Source organism: Bactrocera neohumeralis, chromosome 3 (assembly GCF_024586455.1).
Source record: "Bactrocera neohumeralis isolate Rockhampton chromosome 3, APGP_CSIRO_Bneo_wtdbg2-racon-allhic-juicebox.fasta_v2, whole genome shotgun sequence".
Lineage (NCBI taxonomy): Eukaryota > Metazoa > Arthropoda > Insecta > Diptera > Tephritidae > Bactrocera > Bactrocera neohumeralis.
The window spans coordinates 76,510,765-76,526,075 of NC_065920.1; the positions used below are offsets into that span (position 1 = coordinate 76,510,765).

Here is a 15,311-nt window from a genome sequence, read left to right on the forward strand (position 1 = left end):
GCTACATACATATGTATGTGTGTGTGTTTGTGTGTAAATTTTGGTGTGAGAAGAAAAAAAACAAAAAAAATGATAAATCGTTAGAATCAAAGAAGCAGTCGGTAATTCGCTTGAGTTTGGCCCAGTCTTCGCCAAAGGCAATGACACGGCAAAGACTTCGTTAGCGTAATGGAAGAATTAATATAATGGCAAATAGGAAACCTGGAGAATACTTGAACGGACTTTGAAGCTGTATGAAATTGAAGTTCATCAAACAAATTTTGCATATATTAAACTTAATTGAGATTGTAAATGCCTCGTAGTTGTACAACGGCACAGTCTTATAATCAATATTGATGGATTCAATAATTAGCAGCTCTGCTTTTACCAATAGGAATGGACAGTTCGAGCTATTAGCTGGCCAGCAGTCAATCTCAGGCTCAATACGGATATTTCAAAAACCGTTATTGAGAATCAACTGTAGAGATTTCATTGTCTATTAAGATCTTCTAAGCACAATCGTCCGTAGAGATTTAATTTTCTCCTATGATCTCACCAACCGCTTCTAAATAGAATCATCCGTACAGATGTCATTGTCTTCTGAGATTTCATCAACCGACTTTTTTAATAAAGTTCTAAAACCTTCGTCTAACCAATACAAATTCTATAATATATTCAAATTTTCTGAGGACTCTTCCAAACAACTTTTCTCAGAGAACGGAGAACCTTTACAAAATTACCGTAACATCCACTAATTACCAAGAAACCAGAACGATTTAACTCATTGGAACACCAAATTCAATATTTTTCTTTACGAAAATCTGTACTATGTCAGTATCTTATCATTCGCTGTTTGAAATCAAAGATCAAAAGATCTAAAAACTGGTAGAAGAGATTTGGTATGAATTTTGCACCCTAATCAGTGGCATGAAATCTTGAGGGGTATTTACGGACCGACGTTATGATAGGTTAGATTAAGAGGTCGATCTTAACGGGGATCCTACTTGGACAGCTTAGTACGCCGGTATGCTTTGGTTCCTAAAACTCGTAGATAATAGATCATAATTCCCTTACAAATCGACAAAACGCTCATAAATTTGTTGAGCTGGTTAATGTCAGTTTCGGCTGTGACTTCTGGTTCGCCGAAGATGAGACTGCCGGGATGTTTAACTATTATGTTTCAATCTCCTCAATCCTGTCTCACTTGGGCAGCTTAGTCGCCGGTCCGCTGTGACATCTAAAACTCCTACATAATAGATCATAAGACCCTTACAAATCAACAAAACTCTTTGGGCCTGTCACAAATATATTGAACTGGTTAATGTCAGTTTCGGCTGTGACTACTGGTTCACCGAAGGTAAGACTGCCCAGATGTTTTAATCTCAGTCTTGCGAAGGACTGAGTATGCTGAACATACTACTTTGGCAACTAGCATCTGGCAAGATTTTTATCATTACTGCATGAATGCCTATTGGACAATGTCCAGTAAGAAAGAGTCACCGACCAGCGCCTGCTAAGTGCTCACGAGGTTCATTGGTCCTGTGCTAAAACGCCATAGAGAACCATAGATGTGAACCAGAGGTTAGCTTATCGGCTTTGCAGTTGCCAACGATTCCACTATGACCTGGCACCCGCCTGATGATGAAATAACTTAATGCTATTTCTCGTGAGGTCAGACACTCCATGAAGGAACGTGGACTCAGCTTTGAATGGTTAAGAAAAGTATTCACTGATTAAATTGTCACTAACCAGGCTATTTACGAAACTACCAGCTGAATTTACACAATAGATATTTCGAGATAATTCAATGAACATCGAACACACTACAAGAACCTTGTCTTTACCTCACCACTACTAGCAGTACAAGGCATATTATGTACTAAAAAACATCGAAGTATCGCTTTTGTCTCGAATAGAGGAAACATAAAACCTAAAATGCGTAACGTGTAAGAATTTTAATAGATTTTTTCCGACCACAAAACCAAAAGTAGATCTCTATAACAAATTACAAAATGAAACAAGGAAGGTGAAGAACGAAAAACAAAAATCTCCACAGACCGAACGCACGAACCCAAGAGCAAAACAAGCAGACAAAACAAATCAAAAAAGTGGTCAAGCGCTACTGGCGCAGGAAAGAAGAGATATGTTATATATATATTGTACATATATATGAGAGAGATGTGTGTCCATAAATACGAGATGAATTGCAACAGTTGAATTTATGGACGACATGTTGTAAACGGTTCGAGGAAGATATGGGCAGCTAACCAACAACAGACAGCAATTTCGAGAACAAAACAAAACAGGTGATAACCAAATGCAATAAGCGAAGTATTTATGAGCAAGAAGTCGGAGCGAAGCGGTAAGGTCACGAAGACAATACAGAAGCAACGGTCATAATAAAAAATAAAGAATTCGTGTAAAAAAAAGGCAGGCAAGTTAAGCAGCAGCTTAAATGTATTGTAGGTAAGTTGAAACACGTAAGGGAACACCGGTGGAAACTCGAAAAGGCAAGACAACTGGATACCGCTGTAAGACGAACACAGACAGCGCGGTGTGGAATCAGAGCCTAAAACGATCAATGTGAAAATCCCAGCAGTAAAATGGATTTTCTGACGTTAGCAGCAACAGCCTTATGTCAGACAAAGACTACTTTGGAGGTTCAAATGAGGTTCTGAAAGGCTCATATAGTTAAATTGGCTATCTGCGCCTTTCAAATCATCATTTGAACTTCGACAGGCTATGTTGTTTAAATATACGAATATAACTTTCTAAACTCTACAAATAGAACAAGAGTTGTGGATTATGAAAATTTATTCAACGAATTTTTTGTGGTTTGGGGTCTATAACTAACATATCCTATACCAGAAAGCGGGATTACTAGAATATATATTATACAAGCCGTTCTACAATCAGAAGCCTATGAACTGCTGTAATCACTAAGTACTTTCATTTAGCACTAGTTCTGAACCAGTTAAGAAGTATATGGTACAAAACCACTCCTGAAGCCTTTCATGCCTTTTACTGCAGCCACCGAATACTTCCTACAATAAAATTTATGCATGAATAGTGAGTACATACATACGCTCCCTTGTCGACCTCCTCAAATACCATATATCACTGGCTCATTGGTGCAGTCAGTGGTAACAAGAAACGCTGTCGCCGCGAGGAACGCAACGCCAGAAGGCGTTTAAAAATGATACTACCAAAGATACCGAAGCGTCTTTTATGCTAGTGTGTGTTTGGATGTGTGCCGTTGATTTCACAATAAGACTTTCCGGTCATTTGTTTTCTACATGCTACAACAACAACGATACAACCGAAATCAAAGAATTCTTTTGTGATAATTAGGTAGACGATCTTGTGGATATTGCGATTGGTTACACTTGATCATAGTTGTGATTAGCAGCGATAATTGGTAATGAATAGCCACGATAGTCGAGAACAGATTAATTAAATATTCGCTAAGTATCTGTTTAGGGTGGATCCTTCGCGTAACGGGTTCCAAATTTTTCTTATTAACAGATAGAATAACTCATGTCTTGTTTCGAAAAACTTGAAAACATATTTCATTTTTTGTAAATTAAATATTTCCTCATCTTTCTAATTGGAGATTCCAAGTGTAGCCGGACTCTTCTCCTCTGCTTACCTCAGCGGGGACTGCGTTGAATACGCACAGGCCTAGCCAGATCATTAATCTTTCGCAGAACGTTCCCGCGATAATTGTATTGTAGAGTTTGGTCTTTGTTCGTCAATAGAGGACTTTACTTCTCAATTGCCTACTAAGTCCAAAGTAGCACCTGTTGGTCAGAGTTATTCTGCGTTTTGTTTTTTTTTTCTTATACGCTTTTAGGATGTACTATAAATCGTTCTTTAGTAAGGGTGTTTTATATTAACCCGAAAAAAGGTATTCATAATGGGCATAGTCTGGGCCATAAGGCAGGTGAAGCAAAACTTCATGCAACTGAAATCCAAATAGTTGTTAAGCGGTCTTTCATCATAAGGACGAGCTTTGTCATGATGTTAAATGATTAGCTCATGCCTAGTCAAATTCTGAACGTTTTTCGGCAATCGCTCGCTTCAGTTATATGAGTTGTTGTCGGTGGCAGTCCCCATTAGAGGTTGAAGTTAAATACAAGACCTTCTGCGGATTTCACCAGGCATTACCTAGACGTCAAGGATATTCGGATTTGTTGTAGATTTGGCTGGTTGGCTAGGTCTCACAGGAGTTTTTGCGTCTTAATGGATCCATTTTTCATCAGCAGTCACAACCCGATGCAAAAACGACTTTTTTTTTGTAGCGTTGAAGCAGTATTCTTGATATACAACATCGTCTTTCAATCAATTTTCTTGAATGCATTCGACCGCTTTTAAACGTTTTGAAATGGCTGCTTGAGTGGACTTCCAAATGTTCTGTGAGTTTTTCTTGAGTTTAGCAAGAGTCTTGACCGATTACAGTTTACAGACCATATATACCATAGACATTCACCAAAATACGATGACTTTCGACTGAGATTTTCTTTATATTAAAATAATGAAGATGTTACGCAGCAATACTCACGCCAATTTTGCTTTACGGTGCTTTGGTGTTGTGGATCACTATCAGCAAAAGTTCTTAGAGAAAACCGATGGCGTAGATACAGCGACTTACTGTTCTCTAAGAACCAATCCAACGGCTGCAACAGAAAAGTTACTGAACCTACCACCAATCGACACTGCAGTGGAAAGCTCAGCTGTAAAATTCGCAGCGCTAGGTATTATACAGACGGATCAAAAATGGTTGTTCGAGTGGGAACCGGAATCTATATTTTGCTCAGAGCTGGATCTCAGGCAACCCTTTAAGCTTGCTGAATACTGCAATATCTCCCAGCCCGCCTTTGCGAATATTAATATAGACGTAGATAACCAAGCGGCAATTAAAGCAATAATCTCACATCGCATTTCGTCAGAGAATATCCTTAAAGGCTGGTAGGCAGTAGATGTACGGCTGTCGGAAAGCGGCTGCATATATATTGGGTACCAGCTCATGAAATATGCAAGTCGTTAAAAACTAAGTATACACAATTAAATTTCTGAAAAGGCTAACAGACGGATCAGGTAAGATGGAATGCCTAGGAGGTATGCAGAATCATCAAGATCATGTGTAAGGGAACTGAGGGAAAACACGGAAACCTTGTACTCACATGGACTCGGAAAGACTACAGGACGGTTGTTGGCTTAGTCACTTACATACTGACATCACATCCAAGCTGTATATGATCGGCTTAGATATCTAGGAGCTTCGCAGTTCAAGGGACTAGATGAAGTATCAAAGTTTGATTTCAAGTCGCTTTTAAAGTTCGCAAAATACGTTGACGTACAGCTCATCGTTCCATCGACTGCGATATTCGCCGTTGCCAATGCGCAAAAAACCATAAATCTTCCGCAGAACTTTTTTCTCGAAAACTCGTAACGCCGAGATATTAGATGTTATCATCGTCCATACATCTGCACCATATAGCAGGACGGTAATGATGAATGACCTGTAGAATTTAGTTTTTGTTCGTCGATTGAGGACTTTAGTTTTTAGTTGCCTACTCAGTCCGAAGTAGCACCTATTGGCAAGAGTTATTTTGCGTTCGATTGTTGAAGCCATGTGTGAAAGTATACGTAAGTTAGGAAAAGTTCTCTGAGAGTACTTGGGAGTGGCCAGAAACGCTTCTTTTACATATAGCTGAAACAGCTCACGACTTCCGATCTTCGAGCAAGTATCCAAAAACTATCCCTTCGAAGGCGAGCTGAACTGAGAAGGTGAATCATCCTCCCCAGGTTTGTGTGCTGGGCTTGAAACCCGCCACGTAAAAAAACACTCCCAAAGAAAAGGACACAACAACCCGTATCAAGAATACAAGTACTTCAGCTCAAATTAAACTGTACCTCCACCTGAGATTACTAAGGACCAGTATATTTAATTATATGTACTAGACGTATAGGCCAATATAAAAAGTATCTTTGAAAGAATACCATTTTAATTTAATTGTAAAAAATAGCATATATTTCACTGGTTCAGTATAGATTAACTCAAATAAGTACCCATTAGCAAAACATTGAGTTAATCCTATACTGAACAAGTGGAACATTTAACACTCACTCTCACTAAATTAAAGACAGGAGTACGAGTATATATTGAGTGAGTGTTTCACTAGTTCATAAATGAAATCAATACATATAGGACAAAGCACCCATTGGCAAAAATATGTGAGTGTTTCACTTAATCTTTGCGATCTTTTATAATCAAAAAAGTATAATGTACAATTACTCAAATCATTTGTTTAAAAATAGTTTGAGCAATTTTTACGAATACGAAATTATTCACCATCTCAACACAAAACCTTACAATTTTCCAATCATGAACACCTTATTTCACATTACAAAACTTAAAAAAAATCCCAAATTATTAGAAAGTTAGAAATTTCAAACATTTTTGAAATTTTGTTTTCCATTTTTCAATGCCAAATCGAATGTAAAAATTTTCAAACGAAATATTTGAGATATTATAATTTTTTAATAAATATTAAGCTTTTAAATCAAATATATTTTGGTTGTATTAGCTTTTGTTGTGTGTGAACATAGTATAAAAATTATATTGTGCACTTATTTTAACGGAAAATAATCAAAATATTTGAAAATAAATTTCTTTTAAGTTTTTGAAATTGTCGATAGATGAAACGTACTAAAATGTATTTTTATGGAAACACCTAGAGAAAGGAATAAAAAATATTATAGCTGAAGTAAAAATAAATCTTAAACCGCCTAAGTCATGTGGGCAAACAATAACCCTGCCAGGGGCTTTGAGCTGAACTTGGCGCGCGGAAGGAAGCAAAGCAGCTGCTCACCAGGATGGATGTATAGTATCGGCGATGCTTTTGTTGGCTTATCCGCAGCAGATGAGTTGCCAGATGGTAGGAGCCGTTATAGCATAAGCTTGAGCGCCTAAAAGTAGACTTTGGCAGCTTACAAACACTAAAAGTCACTTAAGGAAGTGCATAGCTCTCATTCAAACGAAATTTGCTTGCAGGTTACGCAACTAGTGTGGGTTATGGTGAACGCTTTCGCAGTGGTGAATTCCTGCCACTGTTATCAGACTACCCACTTCTAATTTATCTGCTCATTTTAGGCATTTTGGTAACTATATGCGGGTAAGTGACATTACTTTTTTTTAGAAAATTTAATTACTTTTAGACTAATTTACAGCATTGCATATGTCATATACCGTTGGCGAGTGGGCACGCCGCTCTATCGCTACTTGGACAATGAAATCAGTAAAGAATTGAGCATGTGGTTTTGCATGTGCTACATTTTGGTCGTGATAACTTGCGTGTTCTTATTGTGAGTCACTTTATAGTTTATAAAGTTCCAAGGCAACTCACTCGTTATTTTTTCTTTGGCATTTAAGCTTTTCTATTGCTATAATGCTCACCGCTAATAAAAATATCCGTAAAACGAAGGAAGATCGTGCTTGGCGTCTGAAGCTTGCCGACGAAAGCATTAATGAAATCATAGACAAATTGGAAAATGTCAATTTTGCACGCCCTTTGGAGAACGTCAATCAACTCTCGACCAAATTTCACAGAGCCATTGAAAGTATTTCTGAAGCTTTTATTTCAAAGCTTTTTTTGCAAGCTTGATATGATTTTTTGCAGAAAAAGCTCAACCATATTTAGGCGAAAGCTTTCGAAGCGTAGATAATTTGAATCTAGTGAACTACAAAAGTGATATTGATGAATTATTGGAGACGTTCGCGCACTGTAATGCCTATATGTTGCATTTCTTGGACTGTAAGTAGCCCCATTACTAAAAAAAAAAAAACAGAGCTTTTTCTCGTAACTCGGGATAAAGTCAACATATTGGTAGAAAGCTATACGAGCTCTTTCTCTTAATTCGGGGTAAAGTCAACATGAAGCTTTGATTTTGACTTGAAATAATTTTTAGTTGAAGAGTAAGGTTATCTCAGCACAGTCTACTGATGAAACTAATGAGCTAATAAAGCTCTTCAGAAACTAAAAAATATTACCTTAATTATTTTCATCTCCGGCTTGCATTTCAGTCCTCACAAACTTTTGAATATATCGACTGTTAGTTCCCATTTTACATTTTAACTTTTAACAGATTTATCGTAGCCTTAACAGTATTTTACCAAAAACGTCTTCTAAATTTCCAGCTTGGCGCTACTATGACACAAACGCAACGAGATTCGCGAAGATTGTGAATACCATGGAGAGTCGGAAAGCTCTGCAATCGGTACGTAGAGTGAGAGAGGACTTCGCAAATGTCGTATACAAGGTAAAACCTATAGATTGCCTTTCAACTACATTAATTAATTACCCCCAAATTTGGACCGCCAGGTTATGCAACAAAATCGCGCATTCTACAACTATTATCGAGAACTTGAAACTCTATCTGACGAAATGCTAACGGAACATGTCAAAAATAACGATAGAAGTCTGGAATTCGCAAATACCATCGATAAAAATTTGCAAAATATTGAAACTAAATTGAAGGCACTCGGTACGACAACCAAAATCGTTTAATGCTTTCGCGAAACTTACTCAATTAATTACCTAATATCGTCGTTTTAGGCACTAGTTTGCAGCAGAGAGCAAATAAGATGTATGAACTTAAAGAAAACCTGCGTGAAGTCTCGAGGGGCGCTGGATATATCGAGTTTCCGGATACTCTCATAACCTTTGGATATGTTGCAAGCATATTAATGATGTTGGTAAGTATTATACGAATCTTATATTTACATAAAATTGATACGCTCTCGCAGACATGGACTGATTTTTTATTATCGAAGTTTTATCGATTTTTTCATATGTGGTATAAGGATCACTCTCCTTTCTCGCGGAAACTTGAGCTCTTCGCCTGCAGTGGATGGCGGTTTTACTCCAAGTACGCCATTCACTGAGAGGGAGTCGGCGAAGGTGTTCATGGCACCACTGTGTGCATGTCTGAAGTCGATTGTCTTACTTCGACATAGTTGATGAAGGACCTCTTGATGCTCTTAGGAGGCGGCAGGTGACTGGAGAAAGGATTTCTGCGAAAGCACCCCAACGGAAATTGCTTGGAGAGGATTTTATTATGCTCCTTAACTGGGAGCATACGGACAGCGCTATGCAGGGGCTCGACGGGAGACATCAAGAGGCATCCTGCCGTAGTCCGAAGTGCAGAGTTCTGACATGATTGCAGCTTCCTCGTCTGTGTTTCACTGCATCCAGGCGACCATATTGGTGCGGCGTAGTTAAGGACCGGCCGACCGATTGCCTTGTATGTTGTCAACAACGTTTATTTGTCTTTTCCCCATGTGCTGCCGGTTAGCGACTTAAGGATTTTGTTGCGGCTCTGTACTTTGGCAATAATTACAATCGTGTGAGGAGTGAAGGAGCACAGACTGTCGAAAGTCACATCCAAAATCTTAGGGTTATTGAAAGTCGGAATCTTAACGCCAACGACTGAGATATTAAGGTCAAGTCTGTATTCCTTCGTTCAGTTTGTGAATGTGGTAGGTGGGGGAGAGTGTTTAAGTTTCGTGCAACGAGGAAGCGAGATAGGTAGGAGAGGTCTACATTTGAAGTCTAGATCGTATTACATGATTAGACTTTCTTCAAAACAGTTAACGTAAATGACAAAAAGACCTTAAACTTAATGTATTACAGTCATTAGAGAATGCGTTATTGAGCCCGAAGACACCGAAGTCCGATAAAGAATAGAAAAGGTAGGGAGCAGGCTTTTTTAGAGGTTACCTCAGCAGCGATTCACTTAACACTTCTTTCTTTACTGGCGTAGACACTGCTTACGCGGTTATAGCCGACTTATGGAACACTTAACACTACTATCAGAAAAAAAATGGCTCAATGAAGCCCGGATTTTCCAACCGCATATACATACAGCATTTTTTTTCAGATAGTTTTCCTCGCACTTATATTCATGCCACTTTGGTACCTTGGCTCGCTATATTGCCGCAAATGTAAATGGATTGCAGGCATTTTGCCGCTGACGTAAGTCAATGTGGGTGAAATTAGGTTTTTTTCTAATTTATATTTTTAATTTTCTTGATATTGTACGCGAAAGCACTGCAGCTTTTATATTTGTATTCTACCTGGTATTTGTGCTGACAATAATGTACTACTTTCTGCATGGAATGGTGGCGAAGGATGGCATATGCGATGGAAAGCGGTAATGTATTGGCACAATACAGTATTTAGACACAAAAATTACTTTCAATATTAAAAAAAATACTTTCTTTTGCAGTGCCGTCGATGCTGCCAGATCCGACATTATTGACGATTGCATAATCAACTCTGCAATGTTCGACAATTACAGTCACAAGAGTGCCAAAAGCATCTACGACACTAGCACGAGTGATATCGAAGCGGCTTTAAAGACGATTGAAACCCTGCCGAAACGTGTGAAACGCGCAACAACTACCAAACCGAGTTCCACCGAAAACTTTGAACGGTTTCGCATCAACAAAACCATAATACAGGACATATATGTGGAAATGTTGAAAGTCGCAGTGTATGCGCCTAAAAATATAGAACCATTCGCTTTAATCTGGCACGCCAATCGGCTGACTAAAATTAAAGCTCTGCAAGAGCTCAATTGTACACATGCCATTGGCAACACTATGGCTGTGTCGCTGCACGGACAAGTGGCCAGCGAAATGGATAAATTATACAGAACCACATGGCGCGTCGAGGCATTGCTACAAGACCTACCCACACAATTGAAAGCCAATAGGGATGGCACAGGCGAATTTGACGGCATAACGGAATTAACGAAAAATTTACGTGCGATCTTCAATGCGGGCAAAGAGCCACTAAGGAGGAGCATATCCCAATCAGCGAGCGCAAAGGGTACTAACTGTAAATCCGTAGCGCAGCTCTACAAGTCACTAAAGACGCCGGCTTGTGAGTGTCTGGTGCCATCAATGGTAAGTTAGGAGAAAATTACTAGAAAGAAGCTGAATTAATCGTTTATGAACTTTGTAAAATATCTAAACCGTTAGACAATCGATATTTATGTTCGATATTGTTGCCTACCTTAAGGCGCTGATTAAAGTTGGTACGAATTCGATTTATTAGAGTTTAAATCGACTCAGTTAACGAGATAGAGAGAGAGAGGGGGCGGAGAAGATCGGGGAAGGATTCTCACTTGTATCTTTCCGGACTCCGGTTTTCTTTCTACGGCCTTGGCTTTACTACTTAACTATACGAGTATAGTTCATAAGAAATATAGACTAGACTAATAGTTATTTTATATTAAACACCGCCTTTTACTACTAATTTCAATTTCTATCTCTACTGTATGTTCACAACTCTTTTCTCCAACAGAATCTCTACTGGTTTGGTGCATTTGTTGCGATTTGCTTGTTGCTACTGCTGCTGCCACTCATATTGTGTCTAGAAGAAATGATTAGAAGATCTGCCTTGTCAAATAGAGAGTCAAGAAGTCGCTTAAAGCCAAGCAAGTCACATCATAGCCATCGTGGTAGAGGATCGTCGCGAACACGAAGCTCTAGTCGACCAGGTACAGGACATTCTACACGTAGCAACACTTCATATTCTACACGCAACAATACACCATATTCCACACGCGCCGGTACACCACACTCCACTCGACCCAATTCACCCTACTCCAATCGCTTAGATACACCCTACTCCAGTCACGCCGCCACACCATACTCCACCCGCGCTACAACACCATATTCCAGCCATCCAGACACGCCATATACCTCCCGCTCGAACTCACCACACTCTAGCCGTCGCGTTACACCATACACAAGTCGACATGTTTCTCCGTACGCTGGGACACCGCATATCACACGCGCGAGAAGTAACGAACGAACGCCCACGAGAGGCACAAGTTTGGCACTAAAACATCCACCCGAAAATGCACCATATTTAGTGGACTACAGAAGATTTGGTGTAGACGATCCTTTTGTTGAACAATTTACAGAACGTTTAAGTCGGCGTGACATGTTGCCACGCCACCTACAGCGGCAACAACAGCAACAACCCAGTCAAGGAGAGCACGATATGAAAGACAACTTTACGTTCGAATCATATCCGGATATGCCGGCTAAGCTACTGCAAGCCCGTTCTCTTGAGCGTAAGCCCGATAAGCGTAAAGAACCGAGGAATGTGTGGAAGAACGAGGCATTTCGTTATCCCGGTCCTGGAGGCAGTGACATCAGCACAATGCTACAATGCTTTCGTGGTCCTCGCAGCATATCAAAAACACTGGAACAACGTGGCCGTAGCCAGCCGAGTGAGAGAAGCGCGAACGTACATCACAAAGAACCAACTCTAATAGCACAGCGGAGTACAAACGAGACATTAGTTGATGGGCCCACAACTAGTGGTGCGATACCAAAAATCAAATTACCACCCGGTAAGGTGGGCATCGTTGTTTGCCCCTGTGGTTGTGGGAAACCGTCGAAAATCTATGGTACCAAGCAGGACATAGAGCGTATCAGAAAGGCGGGAAAAATTTGCATAGCAAAACGGGGGCAACAATTGAAAGATAAAAGATTAAGGCCACTCGCATCGGTTGTGGAATTGAAGGGCACCGAGGAGGGCAATGAAGACGTGGCTTAGTGGCGACTAATGTTCTTGTAAATTTATATTTTTATGCAAAGAAAACAGAAATCAATGAAAATATATAAAATTTTACTTAGAAGACAATAGTTTTTATTACAGTTATTCCTCAGCACAAGCCTCACTTTAGATCCGCCAGCAGACTGGGATCAATTAAATTTAAATTCGCGTAAACATATTGAAAATCGAATTGTGGCATTTCGCGCTCCTGCTCTTTGATCGAGCGCAAGCCGATGTGTGGACGCAAAAAACTATCGGCCAAAGGGAACCAACGCAACTGCACGTCCGGCGCTCTATTCTGCTTAATGGCCTCAAGCATGCGCTTCCGATGCTGCATGTATGTAATGCGGAAGATTTTTATTTTCTTTGCAACATAATCAGCGTCCAGACCATAACCCATAGCCGCGGCAATATCCTCGATAGCAGCCGCGCGCATTTCACGCGAGCGGTAGTCAGGGTCATTAAGATCCCACAGGCAGCGATGTGCACCATAGAGACGCAAAAACTTCACTGAATGTTTAAGCGACCATTTACCCTCGAGGAGGTCGTCCTCGAGACCATTCCAAATGAGTTTCAAGGGTGGATTGCTAAAATTTTGTTGCTCCGCGGTGTAAGTATCGTTGTTACTAATGCTATCTTCGTTGTTTGCTGGCGAAGCTGGTGAAAAAATTTGTGACACGGTGGGGGATGATGGCGCACTTAAATATAAGGCGTCGTTTGGTTCATCAGTATTACCATCAAGTGTCAAAGGCTTTAATGGCGTCATTTCATTAAGTTTCCGCCTGTTATACTCCTCCGTGTTTTCGTTGATATTAATTTTCGCCAACTGGGGCGTCTCCAAGTACTCCTGTACCATGGGCCACCAAGCAAAACGCGGTTTATGTTGGTTATCCTGTTTAATAGCTTCCGTCTCACGACGGTATGTGTCCAGAAAAGTTTCTAAGCGTCTGCGCAAGCGTTGCTTTGGCAATTGCATCGTATGGGAAATATCTTCGATGGCTTTTTCTTGCTGTGTGGCCTGTTGCTCCGTCACTAAGGGGTCGTTTATGTCCAACTGCCAAAGCAGAGGATAGGAGCGTAACAGAAAAATAAATTGCAAGGAGTCATGAGTAGTCCATTTCCGTTTTATACTTGTAGATATTTGTTCACTTTCACGCAGGGATGGACCGACGTCCTCAGTAGTGCTAACAGTTGGGAAACGTATGCTATCCTGAACAAAGAATGAGTTTATGTTAACTGCACTATTTTTTTAGATTTCCAAAATTTGGACAGTGGTGATGAAATGAAATGCGAAAAAATTAACAAAAGTGAAAGTATAATGGAAGAGTCCAAGTTGAAGAACTAACAGAGCTGATATTGTTTGTGCATCATAAATGCATTTGCAAAAAATAAGAAAATCGACAATAATTACCTGGTCAAAATCTTCTTTAATGTAATAATCATCATTTTGAAAATTCTCATCATCTGACAGTGAAGTCAACACTTCCGGCTCAATAGTAAACACTATAGCATCTTCTAAATCTGAGTCAGTATCAGCATCCTTAACGAAAAAATGGATTTTTAAATAATAACAGCAGCAACACACATATGTACCTCTTTCTTTTTTTTTATCTCGGACCTAGGCACATTCCTCAGGAAGGAATCGGCTAATGCGAACCACCTGAGTTTCGTTTTGGCGCCTATGCCTCTGCGTATGCGCTGTTTAATGCGCCGTTTCTCGTATCTATAAGTGGCACGCAAGACATTGATCTTTTGCAAGACCTGTGCACATGTATTACCCTCCCCCATAGCCGCTGTAATATCAATAAGCGCTGCTCTACGAAATTTGCGATTTCTATTGTCAGGATGACGTGTGTCCCAAAGACATTGATGCGCACCGTAGAGGCGTAGAAGACTCATAAGTTGTTTTACAGACCATTTATCATTGGCGGGATCTGAGTACAGCTGTTGTGCAGACTTACTGAGTTGTAGCTGATGGGTGAGAAGAATAAATGCGGTTAGGTTATTCAAGGTCATTCATTTTGATTTCACTAGCTCACCTGTTGGGAATCTGTTGCGGTGTGTGGCGCAGTTTGCTCCTCCTCACGGGGAATCCATGTTTTGACTGCACCACGAAAAGAATATGAAGACATTCGCGTAAGGCTATAACAAAAACAAATAACCAACGCATACATATAAGATTTTGTTATCACACATAATATCGAAGTAGAGATAAATCTTACATGTAATAACTGGTAAATGCAAGTACTGGAAAAACTAAATTTGTATGTGTAGCTTTGAATCTGAAAATACCTAAAATTAAGAAAATAATCAATTACAAATATTATAACATATATTTATTACCAAAATACATTTTTTCATCAGTTGATATTACCACTTGTTAACTTTGTCCATCGGCGGTCAATTTGAAAAACAAATAATCCAAAGTGCTACCATATTGAACATATCAAAACATAATACACAGAATTTTTCTTTTAACTATTAATTAAGTTTTAATGCAAGGAATAAATGCAACAAAAATTTCCCAATCCAGCTTTTGTTTTTATACACACTTCTAAAAGTTTCATTAAATATACTTTATATGTACATCACCGCCCTTGTTTTCTAATCTAAATAAAGGCTGGAAATAATCCCTGTTGAATATATTTTGTGGTATGACAACATTGTAAGCTAACAAGAATAGGACAAAGCAAA

General features: G+C 39.5%; 2 protein-coding genes across 4 annotated transcripts; one reads left to right on the plus strand and one right to left on the minus strand.

Moving 5' to 3' along the window:
- The first annotated feature begins 6,774 nt into the window (after positions 1-6,774).
- Positions 6,775-12,698, plus strand: LOC126752159 (uncharacterized). The gene is made up of 12 exons (XM_050462762.1): positions 6,775-6,920; positions 7,037-7,157; positions 7,213-7,347; positions 7,415-7,602; positions 7,662-7,796; positions 8,180-8,301; positions 8,364-8,526; positions 8,598-8,737; positions 9,922-10,016; positions 10,090-10,194; positions 10,270-10,951; positions 11,352-12,698. The coding sequence occupies exons 1-12, from the start codon at positions 6,779-6,781 to the stop codon at positions 12,615-12,617; spliced, it is 3,294 nt and encodes a 1,097-aa protein (XP_050318719.1). The 5' UTR covers positions 6,775-6,778; the 3' UTR covers positions 12,618-12,698.
- LOC126752151 (uncharacterized) lies at positions 12,688-15,042 on the minus strand. Of its 3 annotated transcripts, none has more exons than XM_050462752.1 (6): positions 14,992-15,042; positions 14,840-14,909; positions 14,657-14,759; positions 14,211-14,588; positions 14,029-14,157; positions 12,688-13,827 (listed from the first exon to the last, which is right to left on the minus strand). In XM_050462752.1, exons 3-6 carry the CDS (start codon positions 14,747-14,749, stop codon positions 12,739-12,741), a joined length of 1,689 nt encoding a protein of 562 aa, XP_050318709.1. In that variant the 5' UTR covers positions 14,750-14,759; positions 14,840-14,909; positions 14,992-15,042; the 3' UTR covers positions 12,688-12,738. The 3 variants fall into 3 exon arrangements, with proteins under 3 accessions (XP_050318709.1, XP_050318708.1, XP_050318710.1); XM_050462751.1 differs by having other exon boundaries at positions 14,969-15,017; XM_050462753.1 differs by having other exon boundaries at positions 14,840-14,899; positions 14,961-15,017.
- Between the last annotated feature and the right edge of the window lie 269 nt (positions 15,043-15,311).

What these genes read in the sequence shown, in the direction of transcription:
- LOC126752151 (XM_050462751.1), bottom strand. An exon ending in CCGCAACAGATTCCCAACAG is followed by an intron (nt 14,589 to 14,656) that starts GTGAGCTAGTGA and finishes CTCACCCATCAG; the next exon opens with CTACAACTCAGTAAGTCTGC. An exon ending in AGATAAAAAAAAAGAAAGAG is followed by an intron (nt 14,158 to 14,210) that starts GTACATATGTGT and finishes TTTTTCGTTAAG; the next exon opens with GATGCTGATACTGACTCAGA.
- LOC126752159 (XM_050462762.1), top strand. Translation starts at nt 6,779, where the DNA reads ATGTGGGCAAACAATAACCCTGCCAGGGGCTTTGAGCTGAACTTGGCG. An exon ending in TATGTTGCATTTCTTGGACT is followed by an intron (nt 7,797 to 8,179) that starts GTAAGTAGCCCC and finishes CTAAATTTCCAG; the next exon opens with CTTGGCGCTACTATGACACA. An exon ending in AGTGTCTGGTGCCATCAATG is followed by an intron (nt 10,952 to 11,351) that starts GTAAGTTAGGAG and finishes TTTCTCCAACAG; the next exon opens with AATCTCTACTGGTTTGGTGC.